Source organism: Ixodes scapularis, unplaced genomic scaffold (assembly GCF_016920785.2).
Source record: "Ixodes scapularis isolate PalLabHiFi unplaced genomic scaffold, ASM1692078v2 PGA_scaffold9__187_contigs__length_104089568, whole genome shotgun sequence".
Taxonomy (NCBI): Eukaryota; Metazoa; Arthropoda; class Arachnida; order Ixodida; family Ixodidae; genus Ixodes; species Ixodes scapularis.
Window position 1 is genome coordinate 84,188,753 of NW_024609884.1, and position 25,165 is coordinate 84,213,917.

A 25,165-nucleotide genomic window follows, 5' to 3' on the forward strand; every position below is an offset into this window, starting at 1 on the left:
TTGAGATAATAGCTTTTATTTGGAGACTGCATTTCCACTGCGATTACACTTTGCGTTGGTCCACTCTCAAGCACGGGTTTCAGTGCTTGGGAACAGTGTGGGACACCCGAGCACGCAAACACGTGGCAAAGTGTCTCCCAGCACCTGGCTGAATGGAACGATTGTGCAAGCTTTTGACTGTCGCTAGACCCATTTCCCAACGGTACTCTGCAGGATCTGGTTGTTACATTGCACAAACGTGGCCCGACAAGGTGGGTGCTCTAGCTGTAAAAGAACCTAAGGATACATCGCCTAACACGGTCAGCATTTGTGGGCGCTACACCCACGGGCCGACAAGCAAGTCCCTGCGCCCAGGCACAGGCCTAAATGTGCACGCAGCTCCTCTGCCCTCCCATGCAACTCCCACCATAAATAGCTCTTTGGCCAGGAGCCGTAAAAACAAACAAGTGTATAACTTAAATAACAAGTTCAGGGCCCAAAAGGTAGGCAAAACAGCACTGCAAGTAGAAATAATTTCACAGAGCCCCTTCCCATCTCAGGCTCGCTTCTTTGTTCCGCCGTTAAGTTCTGCAAGTCGAGTATATCTGCAGATCTAAGTATAGAAAAAATATATATAGGAATGTTAACAGAATTGTTGGAAAGTAAGAGGAAAATTCTGACCGACCCGCACATTTCGTGCTTCGGACAATACTGCTGAGTATTTCAGTAAGCATTGTGTGACCCACAGTGCTGACTGTCACCGGGAAAGCTCGAGAGTCGATGCCGAGCCACGGCGAAGGGAACAAAAAAAGACTCGTTGGTTGGGGAGGCCCCCGCGGTAAGAACTCCCAGAAGTAAATGCCGTCTTCAATACAAATGGAAAGACTACAAATCCTCAAGAGGCAAACGCACCCGTTGTACCTCGTCTATACACCAAAAGTGCACGTGCAAGGCGTCGGGGAGCTACGTGCATAAAACGTTACGACACAGAGCACAAAAATGTACATGCCATACGAGTCGTACGGTACCGGTAAAATCACAAGTAGACCTATATACACACTGGCCATAACAGGATATTTACAAGGTGACAACAGCAGTGTAAATGGTTTAGAAAAGCAAGTGTGCTCTCTGCCGTGGTTTCTTTCAGCACTTGGTGTTCGAAGAACGTCCAAACTAGTTTGCTCTCAGGTCGCCCGTCGAGCGGACGACCGAGCCCGGAAGGGGAGGCCATCGTAACCTCCACCCCTGGCGGCCGACTAGACGGGAGTGAGCTCAGAGCTCGAGAATGTGCGAGCGGCACGTGCGCTTGCGCTGCCGCAGCGCCTCGCTCTCCAGCGGCAGCTGCGAGCGCCGTCCTCCCATGGCGACGGGCCGCAGGTTCAGCCCCAGAGTCTGCACCCCCTTGGCGATGCGGGACAGGGGGGACAGCACCAGGTCCTTCTTGATGATGATGGGCGAGGACAGGGGGTTCGGAAGAGAGCAGGGCAGCGAGAAGTCCTGAATGGCACTCTCGCTGTGCGACATCTTCATCTTCCCTGAGAGGCCGCCCTCTGCCTCGCGAGGCGCCTCCTCGTGCACGAGCAGACGGCACAGCTCGCCCAGAGTGGGGCTGGCCGACGAACGGCTGTCCAGCTGCTCCGATGACTTGGAAAGCTGGCGCCGCCGGGCCGGACTCGGGAGTTCGCTGGGGGCTTCGTCGCTCACCTGCAAAGTCGGCAGGGCAGGCTGCGCGGCAGGCTGCGCCGGCGGGCTCACCTGAATCTGGGGGGCCTGCGGCCGCCGCGGCCGCCGCTGCGACGCCTTCCGCATTGCGTCCAGCACAAAGTCGTCAATCTCAAAGGCCGAGGGTGGCCGGGCCTCGACATTGGCTAGGCTCGGGCTGGTGGCTAGGATGCCGCAGCTCTCGAGCAGCGTGTCTTGGGTACTGCCCGGCTCGTCCGAGTCCAAGTCACTGCACTCCGAGTAGTCCGAGCTGAGGGTGCGGTCGGCGGTCAGCGGCCCCGCTCGGCGCAGCCAGCGAGCTGAGTCTTCTTCCGAGTCGGACGAGCTGTCCACTTGGAAAGAGCCCCGTGCCTCGCAGAGGGCTCCGAGAGCTGCAGCCGGTCGCTTGGTCAGGCCCCGCACGCTGCGCATCGGGTTGAGGCGAGCAAACTGCGACGTCACATTGCTCAGGGCCCGCGAACCCACGTTGACGAAAGCCATGAGCTGGCCCTCCGAAACGTTGCGGGGCATGTGACTCAGCGACGGCAGCTCGAGGTGCAAGGGTGGAAAGCCCAGGCTCCCCGAACGCTCGCCTTGGACAAAAGGAAGCTTGCTCCGCCGCCTCTCCAGCTTGCCTTCAAACAGCGGCACATTAAGGGACTTGACGCTCAGTGCAACCTTGAAGGACTCGCAAATGGCCTTGAGAGACTCTGCAAGCAAAACATGCCCTGAAGGAAGGCCAGAGGCCCAAGCGCATCACTCACCAATGGCTTCCTCCTCGCTCTTAATCGGTACGGCCACATTGTTGAAGAACCGCGTGCCGGTCGACCGGAACATGTGGAAATAGCCTCCCTGACCATTGACCAGATAGTGCAACCGGATACAGTGATGCCGAGACTTGAAGAGCGAGGGTTCGGGCCCTAAAAGGAGAGACGTATAACTGTACAGACTACAAGAGCCCACGGGACAATGCCTACCCAGTTCCATTTTCTCGAGGTCCTCCAGAAATACCCTCTGGTACTTGGTGATGCGATCCGTCTGGTCGTCATACCTGTTGCCACAAAGAAGACCTGAGGCAAAACCCAGCAAAATCAAATGCCCAAGCCTACTTACTCAGCCACATAGTAAGAGTCTTGAGTCAGAACCAGGATTGAATCCATGTCTCCCTGACCTGGGTCCCCCGTGCTGCAAAATCATTTTCATTGAGTCTCACTTAAACAAATCTCCATTTGTTCAAGTCTGCTTTCAGCAAAAACCTAGTAGGCCCCAAAATGGTACTCTTAAGATTTTTATCTTTGTGAGAACTATGGAGTTTCACAAGACTAAATTATTACGGAAACTATTTATCCTGCTTAGACGGTGGACGCTATCTGTACTGTCGAACAAAAAATCCAACCCGAGGCAGAAGGCCACTCACACAGGGTCAGCGTCGATAAGGGCCCAACCACCGAGCACCACTTCACTCTCGGGAATCAGCATCTTCTTGCAGTGCTCTATGAGCTGCTTGACGTGCTCGTGATGCTCCTGGTCTTGCATCTCAAGGATGGGCTCGTCCTCCTGCTCAGGGCTCACAGCCATGAAGTCCTCCGTCACGGGGTTCCCTAGCATGATGTCAATGGTGGCCTGCCGGTAGGCGTCCTTAAACCGATTCATGTAATATCTGCAAGAGGGCCAGGTTCAGCATCGCAGTCAGGCGGCACACAGTGTGTGCCCCACCTGTTGGCCGAGTTGTAGCCGTCCTTCATCATGCCGGCCAGACGCCGTGATCCTGTGCGAGTGAAGTCTCCCTGCAAAGCAGATGGCTCAGCTGCGGCTCGCGCGCCTGTTTATGGCTCACCTTGAGGGCCACGGTGCCCGCATACTGGCGGCTGATGATGTCCCCGTTGTTGGCCCACAGCATCTGGAAGATCCTCCTACAGGCTGTGGGCAGCACACCCTCCGGTGGCAGCAGTCCCAACCGAACAAACTGCAAGGAGAACACCTCTCGAGCCTTCCCGTCTTTGCTGCCTGTGCTGGGCTACCTGGGTGTCCATGGCTGTCTTGGCAATGGCCGTCTGGACAATGTTGGTACGGTCTAAGCAGTCGATGCAGTTGATTCGGAAGACACCTCGTTGACCGCAGATGAGCCCTTGCTGATCCAGCCTGTGCACAAATCCAGCTCTCAGGGCTTTGACTAGATGAACAGTCTAAACTCACCAGCAGTAGCGCATGTCCCGCACCAGGTCCTTGATGCCGTCAATGAGCACCGACACATTCTCGAAGCGCATGCCTCGGCTGCAAATAAGCCATAATGCAAACATGTACACATTCCACAGACATTTAAACTCACTCCATCAAATAGTAAATCAATGGCATTAATAGTTGCTCTGTACAAAAGAACAGTCTAAGCCCATTACCAAGCCTCAAAACATTCATGGTACTGTACCCCAAATGTAACATGTTACTCTTCCTGTTACAATAACGGCACACATTGACCTCAATGATTTTTTATGTTTGACTACATTCAGATTAAGCTACACGTGTTACACTCTCCTGGGCCTTCAAAGTAACAGTGCATCAAGGTATTAAGCCAACAAAGCCATGGTTTAAGCACTTAAATCGCTGTATAAAAAAAAGCTGCTGGACTCCATCCACTGAGCAAGGTGTTCATTGCCGCAAGCGGCAACATCATCACCAACCATGGGCGTCGTTAGGATCTTCTCTTGGTTGGAACAAAAATTTTGCAATGAAAATATGTAGTGGTAAGAAATAAACAAGGAAGTTGCATATTCATGCATTCCACCAACTAAAACATTCCCGCGACAATTTTACCACACATTATACTTACAGATTTTCAAACAAATGTTGGCTCTAATTAGGGATGCCGCTAACCTCCCAAAGTTCAGAGTTCAAAATGTTAGAAAATTTCTAACCTTGCTAGGGTCTGAATTCGAAAAATTCACAACTGCAGAAACCCGCCGAGGTTCAAATTCAAATAATTCGAAAATGTCCAGGTTTCTAAAAGTTACAGTTCGAAGATGTCGAATTTTTCACAGATTGGTCAAAAATTTGAACATTTTGAATTTATTTAAAATTCAAGTCAGAAAAATACAAACATTTTGAATTTCTTTGAGGTACAAATTCGGAAAGTTTGAAAGTTTTGATTTTAAGTTCAAAGCCTTACAATTTCATGGGCAGAGATCAAATTCGGCAGGTTCAAACCAAGTTTTCACGAATGCACCTAAAAAAATCGCAAAATGTGCTACAAAATTTACTAAAAAAGTTGCCCATTTATTATATGCCATAAATATATACTTCTTCCTTCTCAGTGCTGTGGTACTGACTGTACTACCTGTATTACACATTATTTGTCGTAACTTATGAAACAAGCATTGAAGAGGTTGAACGGTTCATCGAAAAGCCCTGAGGCGGTCAGGTGAACATTCTTTTTAGGCATTTGCGAACTAGAAGCAATCCGATCAAACATCGCCTAAATGCAATGCTGGCATAAGACATCTAAATATACAGGACAATGCATGCACATAAAGGCATCCAGGCTTCACGAAAATTTTTAGCTGCTCTGGGCGTTTATTTTTGGCAGGATGATCCGTGGGATAGAGAAAACATTTAACACGGGCACAGAACCTGACACAGGTCAAGGTTGAGGAGAATTCAACCAGACTAAATTAGGGGACCTCCCGGCCCCCTAACCAGGTCCCAACCGGTTGTTATCGGGCTAGATATATTGCTGCTGCCTGGAACTTCTTCGATGAATGGAGATATTGGCCGCTCTAAAATGCAGCCGGTTACTAATGATAATAAAGTAAGTGCCAATTCAGCCTTTGTCGCACTGCATAGGCGTCACGCTTCGCACATGCCTTTCTTTGATTCGAGGAAATGGGGCGGACTTGCGTTCAAAAACAACTAATGCTATAAAGGACGCTCCCAGTCAAGTGCCTCAGTTGAATTTCAAGCCAGCAGATCGGGGATCTGGTGGCCCACAGGTTACCTCGGGGCAACCTACGGAGTTCTGCGCGGAAGGCGCTCTGTGCCGAAGTCGAAAAAAAAAAAGGTGCGAGGTCGAGGCCACCCCAAAGTGATCATTCAGCGCTTCATAAGCGAGTTGTTTGTTTCACAATCAGCTAAGTAAGACTCTAGTGAAATTTCGACTCCAGTTCACACATCGACATCTTGTGCTATTTATATTTGTTGGCTTGACCCTATGGGGCTGCACTTGGTTCAAACTTTGTCAAACTTTTGTTCAGAAGTTCAAAGTTCGTCAAACTTTTGAACTTAACAGGTTCGAAAGTCTGAAAATTGTTGAATTTCTTAGCATAATAAGCTCAAGAGTTCGCAAATGTCGAGTTTCATAGCACGAAAAATTGGAAGTTCGAAAATCATTTATTTTTCTTTTATGTGCCAATAAGTTTGACGTTTCGAAACTTTACAAACCTCTTGGTTCAATCTTTGAACCTCAGGTTCGCAAAACGTTTGTGGCATCTCTAGTTCTCATCACTTATGTAGAAAAACCTTCCAGAAGTATTACGACAACTCTTGATTTACTATAAAACATGTAATGTTTGCGAGCCCCTAATTTTCACGAATTTCGTGAATAGTAGGTTTCGTAAACTTTAGAGGATGCAAAGATATATATTGTCTGGGGCACAAAGCGTTGTGTGTTGTGTCTCTTACTTTGTTTCCATCTTGTGGTGCTTATTGTCAAAAGGAACGTACCAGCTAGCCCATCTGTCACTATTGAAACGTTGCGTATGCCGTATGAGTGGTAACTTTAGCGCACTCCCGGAGCACCTCTAGGGCCTTTATTTGACCCTCAATAAAGTTAATTTCTCTCTCCCTCCAGCATTAAAGTGCCCTGGCTTTCCGCATAACCCTGTCGAAGCGTTATACTGGAAGCGAGGGCACTTGTGGTGAAACAAAATATTATCAATGCACTGAGAGGCCTAGCCCAAAATGGCACCCTTTTCCAGCCAACGTCAAGCCTAATGAGAAGCTGGGGACTCGTATAAACCTCCTCATCTTCGTTTCTTCTTTAACAAGAAAAACTTGCATAGACCATGGGGAAGTACAGTGCTCCACAAACTTAAAGTGGCCCTGCAAGGACTTTTCGACTGGTTTTTAATTTGCACCGAACCCGAGCACACTCAACGTAGTAACTTAATTAAACTTTTCTTTTCTCGAATTTCGCTTTATTTTAAAAGTTATAGGCAAATTAAAATTACAAAAACAAGCAAAAAACAACCTCCTTCATGACGTCCTTGGTCGCTTAAGTGGCCGTGAATTAGAGGAGGGGTAGTGAGCTCAGCGAGCGCTCACTGCTGCCGCCCTCCGTGTCGAAGGCTCGAAAGGCCGCCACTAAAGCATGTTCTGGATAGGCTGTATGAAGCAGGCAGCCAGGGCGGCTAGCATTGCATTTGCTGCGCAATTAAACACTAATTTGGCATGACACTTCATTGGCCACAAACGACAGCAAACATGGGGTAAAGATCAGTTCAGAACGTGAGCCACTTCGCGCTGCCATACCACCAAAAGGCCAAACCGCAAGCCAAAGCTGCTCACCGAAGGCCTTCAGAATGCTCGGAACCGGTCAAATCCTCCAGTCCATACGACCGCAGCGCCGCCGTATACATTCGGGACGTTTCCACGCTCGCCCCTCGTCGGTCCCACTACACCTTTCTAGTATGCGCAGCCTTTTGCACCGCTTGGTGGCGGGTATGTCGACGGGTCATTTCTTGTTTTCATACTCTCTAAACTGTGTTTGTTTCTTTTTGATCTAAAATACTGAACAGAAACTACTTTTATAAATAACTGAAACGGTTCGCGCCACTTTTATTTTGTATTTCGACTAAAAAGAAGCTCTTAGCGGCTCTGAGCAGTAGTAAGCCCAGGACCAAAGACGTCACATATCACGCGCTTTCGGCACTGCGGGTCGCCCCCGTAAGTGGAGGAGGTTTCCGCGTCGCCTGGTTAAAATATGACGCACTGATATTTAATTACTCTCTTCATGCCCGCGGGCTTGCCTGAACCCCAAGAGGCGTGGAAACCGCAAAAAAAGTAGACGCTTAAATATGATTGCAGGGCCCCTTTAACGCCACAACGAGATGGTTTGTGTTTGGCACACTTTGTGCTATTCGTGGGCTTACTGGTTGAACTACATGGTGAAGTTTTGACTCCCCGATAACCCACCCTGGGAAAACATTCCAGCGGCTGCAGTGACCAAATTAGCTTTGAGTAACCGGCAATATATCAATGTTTAAATAACTGAGTAGTGGCATTAAGTTTGAGGAGCACTGTACATGCAATAATACATAAAATATCAAGCAACACAAGTTCACAAGAATGTTAATGCAATTAAAAAGTGCCGTTAAAACTATTTATAACTTTAATCTTAAAGCTTAGCATTTTTTTTTTTTAAACAAAACGTAGAGGGATTGTTTTTTATATTTTGAGCTTTTATTCACAAGTGGCACCGAATGTTCTTGACATTGGAGCATTCAATTACTTTTTTTTTTTCATTGCGGTAGTGGGCCAGACGTGCGCACCTCTTTTCCGGTTATGGTTTATGCCAAATGAAAATATTGGTTCCGATCTGGTTACCAAAAAATATTTCGCTCGTAAACAGTTTTCGGTTTAAGGGGAGACACCCCCTGGGAGGGTCAACTTTTGAACCCTTGGCTTAAAATTAATTAAATTTACAGGGTAGGCTGGTGGTCATGCCAGAGGGTGCATAACAAAATTTCAGGTCTGTCGGTTAAGTGGGAAGGAAATTAGGGCAGCTTCTATCAGCAACACCCCTACATTGTTTAGTTAACCTATCGTTCGAAAACTATCACAATATTCAAGATTTTTATTCGCTAGATATGTAGCAGAATACTTAGGAGGTGCGGCTATGGAAAGTTTTTTGTAAAAAGTCATTTGTTTCTATCAATTTTCTCTTCTGCAAAATTGGTCAACTTTTTGGTTTTCTGTATCTTCGACAAAATGTCAACATTTTTTATGAAAGACATCTGTAAAGTGACAAAAACATTCCATAGCCGCATTCCTTATTAAATTTCAGTCACGAAAAGTGAAGAATGAGCCTTCTCTCTATTGCCATTATCAAACGATAGGTTGACTAAAATGGAATTTATACCAAAAATTGTTTTGGTTCTTGGCTACAACGAACGAAGAACTTGTGGTAGGGATGTTGGTTGCTGCTTACAGGAGAACGCTGCATTTCAAAAATATTCGGTTGAAACAAAGGAAAGCTAATCCGGCCTAAAAAGCCGGTTATTTGGTTATCCGGATTTTCGAATATGAATAATCAGTTTAGCAAACCAGTTATTTGGTTATCTGGTTTCATCTTGTGTATACCCTAATAAGATTACAGCTTATTTAATTTTTATTTCACATTCCTAGGATCACAAAGAATACATCATGTTCCTCAGGTAATTAGAAAGTAATAAATTTACTAATCCCTGTGCATATATTAAGGAGAGTGAACTGTAGACACTTTACACACATGCCAGATTACAACTGCCATTGCTGACGTTCTCCTGTCTTACCGAGATGCCGAGCCACTGAAGCGGGTGTTGAGCCTTCACAAAGGCCTATGCCGGGAAGGACACAGTAGAATCTAAAAGGCCAATAACCTGTCCTTAATGACAAACTAAAGTGAACAGAATAATAGGCAACAAAAACTGAAGGTCGGTTATGGCAGCGCTTATACACAGCTGCCATAAAGCATCCACAGGGGGTGCTTTGTCCAGCTTGTTTTCTTATGGAGCGCAGTGTTTACCCAACACAAGGCATCCAGAATAGAACAGTTTGCTCATCTGTGTCGATGGAGCCCGGGGCGTAGATTTGACACTAGTGCTGCGTCAGTGTTTGTCTGCGACTCGCATTCCAACGGTGTTTCACTGATTGCACACGAGCCCCAGCCGAATGCTGACGCGGCATTCGGTGCCTCTGTTGGAAACACAAACAGATCATTTCTGTTGTTGTCCCCACGGGAGTAGTTCTCAACTTAGCCGCTAGGAGTGAGATGCCTGGATGAATAAATGACCTCTGAGGATCCCCTTTAATTGCCAAAGCCTGCAGGAGAGACAGGTGAAACCACCGGGCAAAAAAGGGAGAAAAAATTTATTTCGGTTGAACAATCTCGATTTTGGCAGGTGGCAACGTACCGTAAAATCCCGAGAGATGCCCCACTCCCAAAAGATAACCCACCTCTATATTTGCCCTGATTTGCTGTCTTCTTTTGAGCACCGAAAGATAGCCCACTCCTGATAATCCTAGCGTTCGGATCAATGATGACCTCTGCATAACTGCACTAGTTAGCTATGGCAGGATAAAAGCGAACATTGCTGACTGGGAAGTACGGTCATCTTTGCTCCATTGTCCCTTGCCGCGATAATAAGTTTGACAGAAAAACATGATCTAAAAATAGTGTTTTTTCAATATTTCTTGATTATACACCGAAAGTTAGCCCACACCTTATTTTTGCCCCATTTGCTCTCGATTTTAGGTGGGCTACCTCTCGGGATATTACGGTATTCCAGTATCCAGACATTTATATAACCGAATAACTGAGTAACGTAAATGGTTATTTGAATACCTGGTTATCAAATTTGAATAACCGGTTGTCTCGAAAACAGGTCTGAACTGCTGCCTCTATTGGTCACACAAATGATCTATCCCTCTCTCTCCTTCTGTCCTCCTCTGGGATGCGTGGAGAGATGCATTTTAGTTCAATTGCTTGCCATGTAAATGTTCAAAAATTCGGCGCGTCCCAGTAGCGGTGAGCTCTACCAGTGGCGACGAGAGCGAGTAAATGCAAGTAGAGACGTTGCACACTCTGGCACCGCAGCAATGGTGTGCAGAGATTGCAAGTTCAAACCTGGCTGCAGTTAATGTTTTACGCTTAGTTTTTACCTGGGTGATGCAGTCTGCAGGTTGATAATGTTGAAGACGGTCGGTGCAGTCAGGTCCAAACTGGACAAAAATGCTTGCCCTTCGTAAATCTAGACCCTGTATTCTCTAATCTCTAGAGTTGGAGCTCCGAAAAATGTGAAAGCCGGCGTGCATGTCAAGTAGCCTATGTAAATGTTGTCGATCAAAAGGAAGCTCATTTTTTTGCCCATTTGGTGCCCTGACCCCTGAAGGATAAACATTTGCTGCTTTATCCTTCGGGTCACATTCCGTCAGAACTTAGTCACACATTCCTAATCACACCAGTAACCTGTCAGCCATTCGAGAAATTACTCGGGCATTGTCGCCTTGTTCCCGAAGACGCATGCAGTTAGCACGCACCAGTACTCATGGAAGTCGAAGCTGACGTAAGTTAGTCGAGGGTCATCCAGGAGCAGCACGTGGTTCAGGTAGGCATCGGCCAGGACCTTCTCCTTGCCCGTCTGCTCCACCAGGCTGACCAGCACCTGGCTCCCATAGAGGTGCAGCTGCTCGGCAAAGTGCTTGGCAAAGGCCTGCCGCGTCTCCTCCTCTCCTGTAGAAGCACAACCTGTAGCCAGCCGCCCAGAAACTCGGGCCCAAAGCCGACACTCACCCCGATCCAGACGGGGTGGCGGCCGGTACTTGTAGCCCGGCTGGCTCCAGAAGACAGGCACGGAGCCGCGCACTTGCACAAAGGACACCGTGTGGGCTGCATACTCGAAGATCTGCTCTGTTTCGACGTAGTTGGCGCACTGGCCCGTGTCGTCAACCCCTCTCCGCTTGTAGCGAGTGCCTGCGCGATACCTGCTGCGGCGCGACACCAGCGCCATAGTGAACTCCTTGGCCGGCAGTCGTTCGGTGCACTGCATGTCGAACCAGGTGCCCGTGCTGTCCTGAGTCAGGGCCGCCTCAGCCGGGCCATCGTCCATCGTGTCCAGCTGGCAGCGTTCCACTTGGACAAAGCCCTGAACCACAGGCTGAATCCAATGGTCCCCCGCAGAGTCCTAGGGAAGAGCTGCGCTAAGTCGAAGCCCACGTGGCACTCGCGACAAGTTTCAAGTTCGAGGTAGAGAGCAGTGCACAGTGCAAAACTGGTTCTCGGCGTTTTCCCACATCGTCTTCTAGCATTGGATATCGAGTTGTGCACTCGTTGCACCATCCGTCCACACATTTGCCCTCTTCCGAATTCCCCTTGTCCCACCCACCTCTCGTTCCGTCAGATCCCGGAGCATTTCGCGGTTCCAGAAGAAGCGGTCATCCACGCGCCGCCACAGGGGTGCCTTCGCCAGCTGCGGATCTTGCTCGTACTGCCGCTGCAACGTGTTGGTCAAATCGCCCGTGGGCGACAGGTAGAAGGAATTTGTGTCGTTGAACATCTTGGCCAGCTCCTGCGAGCATACAGACCGGCTCCCATGGGCTCTCTGCCTCAGAGACTCCCGCCGCCACTTACGTCTAGCAGGCGCCGCTCATACTTGTCCCGGTTCTCCTTCTGCACAGGCTGAGGAATATGGGGAACTTTGTAGAGCTTAGAACGCAGCCCACACTGGCACAGCCTACCTTGCGGGGCTTCACCTGGGCGGTGGCCGTCTTGATCGTGTTCCAGGTCTTCTGGAGAGCCCGTTGTTGGAACTCCGAGGCTGGGCTTCGCTCGGGGCGCCGCACATTGGGGTGGTGTTTTGGGCAGGGCTGTGTGGACCAGACCACACCACCAACCATTTTCGTCAAAACACCAGACTCGAAAACAAGGAGAGATTTCGGGACAATGCAAACGGGACAATCTTTGAAACCTTGGCAAGGTTAAAACAGATGAAGTTATTAACCTCCAGAGTCAGCGACCTGCTGTCCACTTTACACATTTTAGTCTACAATGCTTTTAACATGAAAATTATCATAAAATCATGTGTAAAATAGCATCACCGCGCAAAGCATATCTTGGTGAATGCGTCTAGAGAAATTTTCGCTACTTTATGAAAACTTTTGCACTAATGACCTGTAAGAAGTAACCTAATTAAAGTTTTAGAACTCTTGTAAGTCAGGTTGTAGATGAGCTATATTAAAACTAATTGCAGATTTGGAATTATCATTGGGAAATACACCTGTATGCCAAATTTCAACACGATAGCTGAAAAGAAAAAAAAAAGGTTAAAGGAGCTGTGCAACGATTTTAACGTTGAAAGAATTTGCATCTTCTGCTTTTGATATTGTTCACCTTGTCACAAATGACAGAAAACACACCTCCTTTCATCAAAATGTTGCGATTTCGCCACGTTATAGCGAGGCAAAACTTCGAATATTCACCGACCTGCAGCCGCAAGCGGCGGCCATGAGAAACACGCGGCATGATGTCAATGCGGAATCTTGTAAAAAGATAGCGAGTTGTGCGAATACCTGCTCGATAAAAGGTAACTTTTCTATAAATCTTCTCGTTCCAACATATATATAAATGCGTCAAAAATTTGGTATCATCGACAAAACTTTTATTATACGGAGTCTTAGTGGCGCCATCTATCCTAGGTCCACAAAACCGTCAGCTCTATGTGCTACCGCGAACAGCCGCCAGAAACCGGAGGCGGAGGGGGACAGGGCCGGACGGGTATGGCCAGACCCTAATGAGACTTTCCTCCTTTCACCATATTGTTCGCGCGGCGCCCACCAGCACGTGGTTACGTGGTCGCGAGCGGATGAGTTCTCGCTGCTCACTGATGGCTCTAAAGAGAGAACTTTACCGGAACCCCGCACCTACCCCATGAACTCACTGCGCACGTGACCCGGATAACGACGTACGAGTTGAGAGGCAGCAAAAACCTGGATCTTTTTCATTTTTTTTTTTAAATAAAAACTAAAGTATCTAGGCAAAATCTGTTTTCTGTAGTTCACTTCAGAAGTGTCAGGCATCAACTTCCATAATTATTTAAGCAAAGCCCCGAAATTGTTGCACAGCTCCTTTAAAAACCCACGTCGTTCCTTAAAGGGATGCTGAACCGAAATCTGGATTCCGCAAAGCACAGCAGCAAAAACGTGCAATGGGATGCTACAAACATCAAAACCTCACTCATGCAACGATATACCGAACAGATGACCGTATTTAAAAAAAAAGAAAAAGGAGGCACATTTGACAGATATGTTCACGTCTTGTTTTTCTGAGAAGGAGAGGGAACGGCCTCGCGTCTTCTCCGCCTCGCCACCTTGAGGGGGCGAAACGAAGAGAGAAGGAAACGAGATATCTTTGACGTCACGCGCTTCGTTGGCCTCATTTAATCTCCACCTGTTTTGTTTAAGAATTACGGCCGTCGATTCGTGATATCGCCTTACGAGTAGCATTGTAGGGATTGTAGTGTCCCGCCTACGGCTCTTGCCTTGTTTTCTGAAATCCGAATTTCGGTTCATAATTTTTTTAAAGGGCCCCTGAAAAGAAAAAAAGTTTTTTTTTTTAAACAGTCTGGTTGGGACACGCATGTAAAAAAAAATAATTTTACGGGAAAAAAAAAATCTATTTAGAGCAATATTGACGGCGCAAGACATGTTTTTGTCGGTAGTCACTTCCCCTTTCCACTTGTTTTCTCTCTCGGCGTTTCGGGCACGTGGAGGAGAGGTGGATTCTAAGGATCCCCATGTGGTGGGTTCGAATCCCGGCCGAGGTGCCCGCAATCTGATGGAGGCTTATTGCGGAGAAGACGCTGTGTAACCGAGCTCTCGGTTGCACGTCCAAAGATCCCCAGGTGGTCCAAATTAATCCTCAGTCCTCCGCTGGGGCGTGCCAGATGCCCGTCATTGGTTTGGCACGTAAAACCCCCAAATTTTTGGAGGATAGGTGGATCCGCTTCACCTTCACCTTGAGGTGGAAAGAGCGAATGATTATCTCGTTGAGTGAATGAACATTCCGTGGCGTCATGGACTTTACGCACAGAATTTCAAATAAATCTCTCGCCATCAATTTTGCTCTAAAAAAAATTTTTTTTCACATAAAATTTATTTCTTGATATACTTGTGTCCCAACCAGACTTAAAAAAAATTTTTTTTTTTTTTTTCAGGGGATTTTGAAACGGTTTTGTATTTGAGGAAACACATTTAAATCTTCATTTGACCTAAAGGATCTCAAATATCGAAATTAGTTTTTAATTTGGTGCATTGAGGCTGCAGAAAATCATTTCAAAAGAACTGCTGAAAGCCATCCATCACGGAGTGTGATGTCACAAAAGGAGTTTTTGGAATCTCCGCTCTCACGCATTTCAGCGCCTATCAAAGCTATGCAGGTGCACTCTTGCTATTTTTGAAAAGGGAAGAAAAAAAACGTCACGACTGGTGCCAGTGTGGAGGAATATACCTAGCAAGCTTGGAACTGCGTGCGTGGCCTCCGAGCGACTCGTGCTTGGCGGCCGAAAGACCCTTTTATGAAGTCACAACTGGTCGGAGGTTTTTCGTGTTTTCTCGCGTTTAGCTACATTTTAGGAAAAAACTAACGTGATATTCAGATTCATGGGATAAAACTATGCTAGAATAAACCTCTATCTCATTTTTTCAAAGAAGTGTTTCAACTTCCCTTTAACACCTCCACACCACACACAACTGAATACTTGTTATTTCTAGAATTTTTATTTTCTCACAAATTTAACATAAAATGTTTTACAGCACTTCAAAGTTCATAGGCATTTTCAGTGCAGACAAATGGGGCAACACAATGCAGGAAGGATGTGGCTGCTAGTTCAATTCTTGAACTAGCGTTCAAGACTGACAAATTGCATTGCCTATGAAGGGCAAGAAGTGCCTTGATTTTGAGGTGCACATGTGTAATTCAGAAGCAGTAAGGAAAGCTTCCAGAGCCCCTACTTGCAATTACTTTCAACCAAACTGCACCTGGGCGTGATTTCCACACAAAGTTGGATCTTTTTCTTGTTGTGAACCGAGCGGTCAAGTTTTGCTTAAGAGCCTCCCGTGTAACTCGATGCCACTAAAGAAAGGGGGTGGGGAATGTGAGTGGTATCCTGCTTTCAGAAGGCGACCCCCACATATTGACATGCCCATTCCAGTCTAGATGAAGACTACCTACCTCAATCTCTGTCTCGGAGTTTTCGTGCACCGACAGAGGAAGCAGCACCACTTTGTTCACCTTGAACACCTGGTGGTTCCCGGGCAGGCACCCAATGAGACTCACCTGCCGAATGAGCACCAGCTGCTTGTCCGAATCTGGGCAAATAACCAAGGAAGCTTGTGAGCACCTCTCAACCCACACCCCTTGAGCGTATCACATTCACTTTGTCCCGTCCCCCCCCCCCCCCCCGCCCAAGCTCGTGGCTACAGAAGTGGTGCAAAAGAATGGTGCCTCAATGAGGCTAACATCAATATTAACCTTTTCTTCTACAGGTGTATAATTGAGGTACAAAAAAGTGACACAGACGACGCTAAACTAGCTGCCACTCTGCATATGATAATTTCTAGGGGTACCATATTTATTCTAAACTAGGTCCACCTTTTTAATGAACAGACCTGCGTGTCTACTTTCCCGCAGAGCCCACGGAAATCACCCATTAAGACTTATGAAAGGAGCCAACGAATGGCAAAGCAGAGGTAACATTTAAAATGGTAAAAAATGCGACCCATACAGATCTTTTTTTGCGTTTCAACGTTATCGGTGACGCATCATTCGCCAGGCCTCTACCGTAAATCACAATTGCCGTGTATTGTGTGTCTGTTCGCCACGTATAGCGAACACGACCGATTGCGCCCAGGCAACGGCGGGCCGATGCAACCGGAGGCACCAGCAGAGAGAGAGGAGCCTTGGACGCCTGGAAAGATGAGACTGGGTGCGGTTGCAGACCATACAAGACTCTTCTCATAACACCAACCGATTGTCATCTAAACAGTTAAATAAATATATTCTTGCATTATCCTCAATTAACCGGTACATCACAGCAATGATTAGCCATTTTTGAGAGTTAAAGAGAAATGCATGTGCCAACATTGTTCACAAAGAGGTCGACCTATTTTAAACAGTAAATATGGTATGTCTTAAACTGCATAATAGCAGTATTCACGCAGAAAGACACATCTAGAGCCAAATGTTAGCGATTTACGTCTGTCCGTCAGGGACCAACTGGCACTTGCGGCAGGTCAAGAGCGTCGGCTGGCCCAGTGAATTGGAACTGCGTCTTTTAATACGATGGGGAGAGGTGTGTGAATATTCAACTGCCAACAAACAGGAATAATAAACTTTAACAGCAAATGCAATTTAAATATTTACAATCCCCGATATCTAAAATTTAGTTTGAATTGAGCATGGATACTTTAAGACAGCACGGCTGAAAATCTTTTCTAGAAAGAATAGGAACAGTTTGATTTTATGTGAGATACATTTGGTACATTTGCATTAAGAAAAAGAGGCCCTGATACAGAGGCATCGCAACTATTTGGGAGATGGGAGGGCGGTTGTGGTGGTGGTAGTGAGGGAGAAGGAGGGGGGAGGGGGTATGTAAAATGGCAAGCAAAGCAATGACTACCTTATTTACATGATATTGTTCAAATCCTCTCATCAGCTTAATATCAGACACGGTCCTATTTGGACGCAGATATTAAAATCTTATTTGTGAAACATGACGAAGTGGATGAAGACTGTATCCCCTTTTAGGGTTGGCCCAGGACTACACTGCCTCCGAGTTCTACGCACTTTTTAATTTATTTGAATATAGCTTGAGGTTTTCTTTTCTGGCACTGTCCTTTAGAATCAGGTGTTGAGGTATAATTATAACCAAAGAAGGCTGATCTCTATACACAGCAAGATTTCCGAGACCATAGGGCCAACTAAAATGCTCTGACATGTCGGTTGTTTCTCCTAGCACGCCAGTGCATAGCAGTAAAGCTTGACGTGAAAAACCAGAGAATTCTGAAGACATTATTCGTGATTTTCGAATATTAGAAAACTCAAATACATTGAACAATTAAAGTATGCTGCGAATCGAATAGCAGACAGTATTGGCCAATCAATCAAAGTTTCCAAAATTCTCGCACCTCTAATGGTGGAAAAAATGAAACCACACATAACGAGCGGCGGCTGTTCAATTAGCAAAGTCCCCAATGCTACGATTTCCACTTCCATGCAGCTACAGTACATGTTGCTTCAAGCTAGCATATTTGATGGTGTGGGATTTTCTTCCATGTAGCAGTATTTCAAGATCTTGCAGCAGCCAAATGTGATTCAGGAGAGCTAGGGTCTACGCTGACTTTGTCCTCATGATTATTTTAATTACAGGGACTAAGAACAGAAGCTGATGGTGAAAAACCAGCTGATAATTTCTTTCCTTGAGCGATAATATCCCTATGTCGTCCCTACATCTTTCTGGCATGCATGTTTCTGGTGATGCGTCCAGTGCTACAAGTGGCTACTGACTCTGGATTCTAGTGACATGCGAAACTGTAACAAAACATACATTCACCCTTTGAACCCAAGTAAACATGACCTTCGAACCCCAAAGTAAGTAATCGTAAACAAATCTTGAGAAATCAGCGATCAGCGCCCACACAGCAGGAGTTATTCTACGCACTACGAGATTTGTCGATAAAACCAAATGAGATGCCTTTTACCTTTGCCTATTTCGCTTGATCCCGGGCTCCCATCTAAGAATGCAGCAGAGGCTTTGCCTCCCATGGTGTGCCCTCCTTTGAAAACTCTTCGGCGTCTCGTGAGCACACGCAGCAAAAGTATGATAGTGGCAATGAGCGCATACTGAAGATGGAGCTTCTGGGTTCGGTCCCCAAGCAGTCTTTGAGGCGTCGCTTGCAGCCTCACTTTGCGACGCAACACTTAATATCACTCCCTCTCCCCTTCCCCACCTCCCCCTTCTATTTTTTTCTAAAATACTGCAAGTCACACAAGTTGCTCATTTTAAATAACTTGCCAAAGGTACAGCGGTGATTTTTTTATAAAAACATAGCTAAGGCATCTAGGTAGTGGAAACCTCTAAGGTAGAGCCTGCCTTAAAATTAATCGAAGTGGAGGTGAGAAAGGATAGTCATGGGGAATTTTATTTAGCAACAATTGAGAAACAAGTAAAGACAATCATTTTCACTTTCGCCTTGTTTCCTGCATTGTAGAATGAAATGCACCAATGGCATCAGGCAAACGATTCATTTTGACGTGAAATTGGTTTAAAAATAACGGGAAAATTCCCTTTTATTCACAATTTTTCACTGCTGCAAGATCTTAACTATTTTTATACTATAAACCCCCATCCAGCAGCGTCTTCTGGACAAAATACAGCATCACACCCTATGAGTCTCATGTTTGTGGATTTAAAAAAGAAATGTAGGCATGTGCGAATAGTGAATTTTGAGTTCAAACCGAATAGTGGTTTGGGACAAATATTTTTCAAATTCAATTTTGAATAGTTTCTCCAAGCCTTCCACTATTAAAGGAAAACCCAAATGAACTTGTAAAGGTTGTTCCCAAGCTTTCACTTGTTAATTCCTAAGCTATGTTAATTTTAATCCAACTATATTTATTAACTTTGACCTAAAAAAGCCCGATTCCTACATTTGGGAGGCAAGTAAATGATGCGTTTGACATAAGAATAAACCGACAGAGATGCCCAGATATGTACAATGTGAAAGATGCAATATTTATTATTATTAACACTATTATTATTATTATTAACTCTGCATGATAGAATTGCTAGAAATATGCACTTTTTACATCAGGTTGTGCATGGTGCTACTGACTGTTCAGAGTTGTTGATGGCCTTGAGATTCCGTGTGCCCTCTGGGCGATCATCCAGCTGCCAAGACACTTTTTATCTTAATATGCAATCAATCTGTCCGATGACACGATTGCAACAAACCTATAATGCCTTGCTTTTAGACAATGACATTTTTGTGTGATTTTATTACTTTAGAAACATGCATTTATATTCTGTATTCACTCATTGGACAGTGCACTGCCACCCAGGCCACTTGGCTGTTGGCAGGCACTTAAAGGGGCCCTGCAATCATATTTAAGCGTCTACCTTTTTTGCGGTTTCCACGTCTCTTGGGGTTCGGGCAAGCCAGCGGGCACGGAGTGAGGAACTAAATATCGGTGCGTCATATTTTAACCGGACGACGCGAAAACCTCCTCCACCTACAAGGGCTACCCGCGTTGCCGAAAGCGCGCGATATGCGACGTCTTTGGTCCTGGGCTTACTACTGGTCAGAACCGCTAAAATCTTTTTTTTTTTTTTTTTTTTTTTAGTCGAGATACAAAATATAAGTGTCGCGAACCGTTTCAATTATGTATGAAAGTAGTTTTTGTTCAGTATTTTAGATCAGAAAAGAAACAAATGCAGTTTATAAAGTACGGAAACAAGAAATGACTTGTCGACATACCCGCCACCAAGCGGTGGAAAAGGCGGCGCATACTATAACTGTGTCGTGGGATCAGGCGCCGACGAGCGACGAGAGTAGAAGGGTCCCGGGTGTACGCGGCGGTGCTGCGGTCTAAACGGGCTCGAGGATCCGATCGGCTCCGAGCGTTCCGAAGGTCTTCGGCGAGACGGATTGGCTTGCGGTTTGGCCGTTTGGCGGTATGGAAGCGCGAAGTGGCTCCCGTTCTGAACTGATCTTTACCCCGTCTTTGCTGTTGTTTGTGGCCAATGAAGTGTCATGCCGAATTAGCGTTTAATCGCACAGCAAATGCAATGAGAGCCGCCCTGGCTGCCCGCTTCAGACAGCCTATCCAGCACATACTTTAGTGGCGCCTTCTCAAGCCGTCGACATGGAGTGCGGCAGCCGTGAGCGCTTGCTGAGCTCACTACCCCTCCTCTAGTTCACGGCCAATCAAGCAAATAAGGACGTCATGAAGGACGTTATTTTTCGCTTGTTTTTGTAATTTTTAATATGCCAGTAACTTCTAAAATAAAGCGAAATTCGAGAAAAGAAAAGTTTCATTAAGTTACTACGTTCAGTGTGCTCAGGTTCGGTGCATACTTGAGTAGTAATTCAATTACAGTAATTGACTTACAGTAATTTAATTACTTTTCTTGATGATTTGTAATTGTAATTAATAATTTCGGCCAAAAGGAAGTCTAATTGTGATTTAATTACTTTCTAGCGTCAGTAATTGCAAAATTTCAGGCACTATTACAATTACTTATGCAAAACTTTGTGGCACCGACGGAACCTCTCAGAAAGCCTCCGCGCTCGCACAATCGGCCTAGTTCTCGCTGTAACACTCGCACACAGACATGCACTCACATACATGCACAGCATAAATAGCGTCGCATTGTTTATTGTTTTGTTGCTTAACTGCGGGATGAGAGACAATCCTTTTTGGAGCCTACCTCAACGGCGCCGTGTTGCGCCGTCTGCTGTCCGAGCAGAAAACAAATAGCGTAAACATGCCAAAATATTGAGAAAAAAAAATTGAGCTTTAGCTTTTATTTGAGCTAGAAAATTTTAAATGTCCCTGAAGTTTTTTTGTTTTTTTTCGCTAGTTTTTTTACGTTTTGTTTTCAGTACTGTTGCATATTTGTATCTTCGTATTATTTTCAAGTTTATTTCCTGTTGGTTTTACTTCGTATATTTTTTGTATCAGCATTTTGGAGACTGACCTCGCACCTGTGAATATTGTTACCAATGATTCGGAAGCCCCGATTTGGTTCTTATATATTTCTGAACCATTATAATTTCAACTCGGTGTAAATAATTTACAATACCATGATGTGTGTATGTGAATGCAGTCATATTAGCGCCTGTGAATTTTAGTTTTATATTAACGCTTCTAAAATATTAATGTATAACTAAATCTCGCATTTTTATTTGCCAAGCTAACAAAACTCTGTCCACCCACTTTTTTCCTTTGGCGATCTGGCGACTTTCAGCATACGAACAAATTTATTATTATTTACAAAAAAATATCAGAACGTAGTACTTCATTGACTCAAACTGTCAAGTTGCATCATGAATTTAACAAAATTCATAGAAGGAAAGTACAATACGTGGCATTTATGCAGTGATGCTTAAGCTTCCTGAGACATTGGGGCAAGGAATGAACAAATAATTTTGCATTCTATACAACTCGTTTAAAGTTATATGGCCCAAGTGGGTCGCTCTCAGCAATAAGTAATTGTTAATTCCATTACTTTTTAAAAGTAATTTGTAATTGTAATTAAAGTACTTTTGAAGCCAAGTAATTGTAACTAAATTACATTTTGAAAGTTATTTACCCATGCATGGTTCGGTGCAAATTAAAAACAAGTAAAAAAGTCCTTGCAGGGCCCCCTAATTATACACCTAATCGAGGGAATTTATAAATATTCTTGCTATATGCTAATATACCTTCTATCTTGAATTATTTTAAAAAATAAGGCACTTGCAAATGATTAATTCAGGTTGTCAGGGCATCTCTGCTTAACATAAACTCTTGCACAATAGCCAGTTTAATTTTAAATACTTTACTGCAACACAGATATCAACTTTCACAAAGTCTTTGTTTCTTTTTAAATACAACAGGTGCGTGCATGCACCATCCTGCTTTGAAAGTTTGCTTTTCTCCTAAGCATGCGATTGCGATATTCATATTTTCAAAGTGTTGAATGTGGCAGGATAGCCCCGTTGAGCGTGCTTCTTACCGAGCACCGGTGCAGTGCTGAGAAGCAACTTCCACAGAAGCGACATCCGCAGGTGTTGCCTCTCCGGAAGTGTCCTCTAATCAAAAACGCAACTTGAGCAATCCCAAAACATGCTTCTATTTTGAAAGTTTATTTTGTGACATATGCACGTCCTAACCAAACTTTAGTGCCAACAGGGTACAGACCTGCATTAAGTAGTCTGCATAGCACAGATGACACATCCTATATAGAAATTGAAATGACTTGAAACATGTGCATGGCTGCAGAATACTTTTAATTGAGTAGACAACCAGCTGTCCCTAATAAAGGACATTAAACCACCATCAGTTTGTTCATTGCACAAGGACGAAAAGTGAAATCCTGCCAGACAAAATGAAACGATCCTTGATGCCTCTATGTGGCATTTATACGTTATCCGAGGCCTCTTTTCAATGTTGCTAAACATAAAAATGAAAACCTTGTGCAATCTACAGTGTGTCTGCCCCCCCCCCCCCCCCAAAAAAGTATTTTTTATTCCACTGCAAAAATAAACTGCGCTTTGCCGAGTGCACATTCCGTGCCCAACTGTAGCGCTAGCAGTTCGAAACAGATGCCGAAGTTTCAGAACAAACCTTCATCTCATTCAAAAGTCTTCACTCATTTTCTGAAAATTTCAGTAGGAAAATGGGGCTCGTTTTCGGTAACTGGAGCCATTTGGCTCCACATATACAGGGGTTTTGTTGGCCTCCATTTTCCCATTGAAAATTTCAGAAAATCAGTTATAACTTGTGAATAAGATAACGATTAGTTCTGGAACTTTGGCATCTGGTTCAGACCACTAGCGCTACATTTGGGTGGAGGCGGAGCGTTCGGTGGCAAGTCCCTTATTTTTGCAGTGAAAAAAAATGTGTAGGTAAATCTTTCAGGGGACACCCCGCAGATTCCATACTGAATGTCTTTTCGCGTTGGTACACCAAAATTTTGGCAAAGCTTTTGACTGTAATCTCTCATGTTTCGTTTTCCTCCACCAATGACTGGCTTACGACACCAGTTGGTCCCATTTTTAAGAAAGAGGACCCTTTATCACCGAGCAAATACCGACCCATCTCCTTAACATACAAGTTGCAAGCTAGTAGAGCAGGAGTGCACAACATGCAACCCGCGGGCCGCATGCGGCCCGCGGACGTGACATTGCGAGATGTGCTCAAGACGGCAACATGTGCGATGAGGCCAGATATTGAAAACCCACGCAGTTCCCAATAAACATTTTTTTTTGGCTCGTGACATTTTTTAAGTTGTGCACCCCTGTATCGGAGCATATTATCGGTAATGCTATCAGCAAATGTGTATGTGTAAACAACATACTGGTACAATTTAAACACAAATTTAGAAAAGGCTTTGTCGCTTATGACCAACTGTGAGCAGACGATCCACTCGGTTGCTAGCAGACCACCTGGTCGTCTGTTCGCTGCATCCTGAGGAGGCACCACAGGCCAAATTCTCACTTACTTGGTCACCTGTATCGACGTCCATTATTTACCCTGGCAAGTTTGTTGGTCACTTTTTTCACAGAAAGGGAGCTACGTATTGAAATTTAACAAGGTAAAATTCACTGCTAGGGTTCACTACTACATTTAAAACTTAATTTACACAAAATTTTGCACAAAAAATAACAAATAAAACCAAATAAATAAAAATACAGAAAGTGGCCAACGCAATGAGTGATGATCATTACTAATGCACAGTGAAAGTTGTCAATCTGTAGCAGCATCTACCTGGGTGCGGCTGAAACTTTCCAATCACCCCGTAGATGATGCCCAGGCAGATGGGGTCCGTGAGCTTGTGAAGATCGGACACTGCAGGAACACAAGAGAGGGACCGTTGTCGAGCGGTGCGCGGCTGACCAGGGTGCCGCGACTAGTCCATACAGACCACGGCGAAGCGCTGCTTTAGCTGAAACCGCAAAATGTTCGCTGCCCTCGCGAGGCTGCAGGCATTTCCGCGTCGCTCCGGGCCCGAAAGGTCGCGATCGACATTTCGGGAAACAAACTTTCCGCTAGTGCCCCGCAGAGACGGAAGTGCCGAGGGGAGGGTCGGCGTGCCGACCGCACGTCGCTCTGCCCCGAGACGGCATCGAATGGCGCAAGTGGACGTGGAGGCGGCCACCAAAATGGACCGATTGCTACACCCCTCGCGTTCCGATCGATACCTCGCTACCACACGCGATGTCCAAGGGTGGCCCCCCAAAACCGAGCTCACGCCCGCCAATCTTACGGCCAGCCGTCCTCGCCTCGAAACACATGCAGAAAAGAGACGGCGACACAAGCAGGCCCGACTGTTGAACCCGCCTCGCAGGTCGCGCTTCAAACCGGTGCAACTGTGCCCGTCACGGGTCCGGCGCCTGGCAATGACTGAATGCAAGGCGCACAGGGCTCCACGGAGGCCACACACAAATGGACAGGCACTCACGCTTTCCGGGCTCCAGCGTGCCGTCGATTCGGCTGCACCACAGCGTGTGCTCGCCGTCGACGATCACGTAATACTCGGCCGTCATGAGGATCTCCATCGTCGGCTTGAGATGGTGCACGTCGTTGCGCTTCAAGGAGTCTTCCCCGAGCTACGCTGGCCTAATCATAGTTCCGACCGGGGATGCTAGGATAGGGATGGCCCATACCGGAACCAAGCGCGAGCGCACCACACCGCCCACGCAACGGCTGCCCCTGCCCAGGACCACCTGAACAGCGTCGACGGCGTCAGCGTCAACGCGAAGCGCACACCCAGCCGCCCAGCATTTCCAGCGCCTCCTTTGCACTGCTCCAAACGTCCAGCAAAAAATGTGAACCAGGCAAATCGTTAAATCGACAAAAGTAAAATAAAAGACAAAATAAAAAAAAAAGTTTGGATTCGACCAACGGAACTTAAGCACATCTTGCGGCCATAGAATCAACTAACCTTTCAAACTTTAAGACAATTCTAAACTTTGA

General features: G+C 45.9%; 1 protein-coding gene across 4 annotated transcripts; it reads right to left on the reverse strand.

The window, feature by feature from the left end:
- On the reverse strand, nucleotides 1-25,055 carry LOC8042892 (phosphatidylinositide phosphatase SAC2). 4 transcript variants are annotated; one of them, XM_029990877.4, is made up of 18 exons: nucleotides 24,651-25,038; nucleotides 23,957-24,037; nucleotides 15,656-15,792; nucleotides 12,166-12,294; nucleotides 12,059-12,106; nucleotides 11,814-11,996; nucleotides 11,222-11,612; nucleotides 10,969-11,161; nucleotides 3,877-3,954; nucleotides 3,702-3,822; nucleotides 3,518-3,646; nucleotides 3,397-3,467; nucleotides 3,098-3,340; nucleotides 2,794-2,865; nucleotides 2,658-2,731; nucleotides 2,445-2,600; nucleotides 1,735-2,390; nucleotides 1-1,683 (listed from the first exon to the last, which is right to left on the reverse strand). In XM_029990877.4, exons 1-18 carry the CDS (start codon nucleotides 24,745-24,747, stop codon nucleotides 1,252-1,254), a joined length of 3,291 nt encoding a protein of 1,096 aa, XP_029846737.2. In that variant the 5' UTR covers nucleotides 24,748-25,038; the 3' UTR covers nucleotides 1-1,251. The 4 variants fall into 4 exon arrangements, with proteins under 4 accessions (XP_029846737.2, XP_029846736.2, XP_029846735.2 ...); XM_029990876.4 differs by having other exon boundaries at nucleotides 1-2,390; nucleotides 24,651-25,055; XM_029990875.2 differs by having other exon boundaries at nucleotides 1-2,390; nucleotides 2,445-2,731.
- Between the last annotated feature and the right edge of the window lie 110 nt (nucleotides 25,056-25,165).

Coding starts and splice junctions, on each gene's coding strand:
- LOC8042892 (XM_040500292.2), bottom strand. CDS start 24,747: ATGGAGATCCTCATGACGGCCGAGTATTACGTGATCGTCGACGGCGAG. Junction 3,823..3,876: donor CGGGACATGCGCTACTGCTG/GTGAGTTTAGAC, acceptor ATTTGTGCACAG/GCTGGATCAGCAAGGGCTCA. Junction 2,866..3,097: donor CTTATCGACGCTGACCCTGT/GTGAGTGGCCTT, acceptor ATGATTTTGCAG/CACGGGGGACCCAGGTCAGG.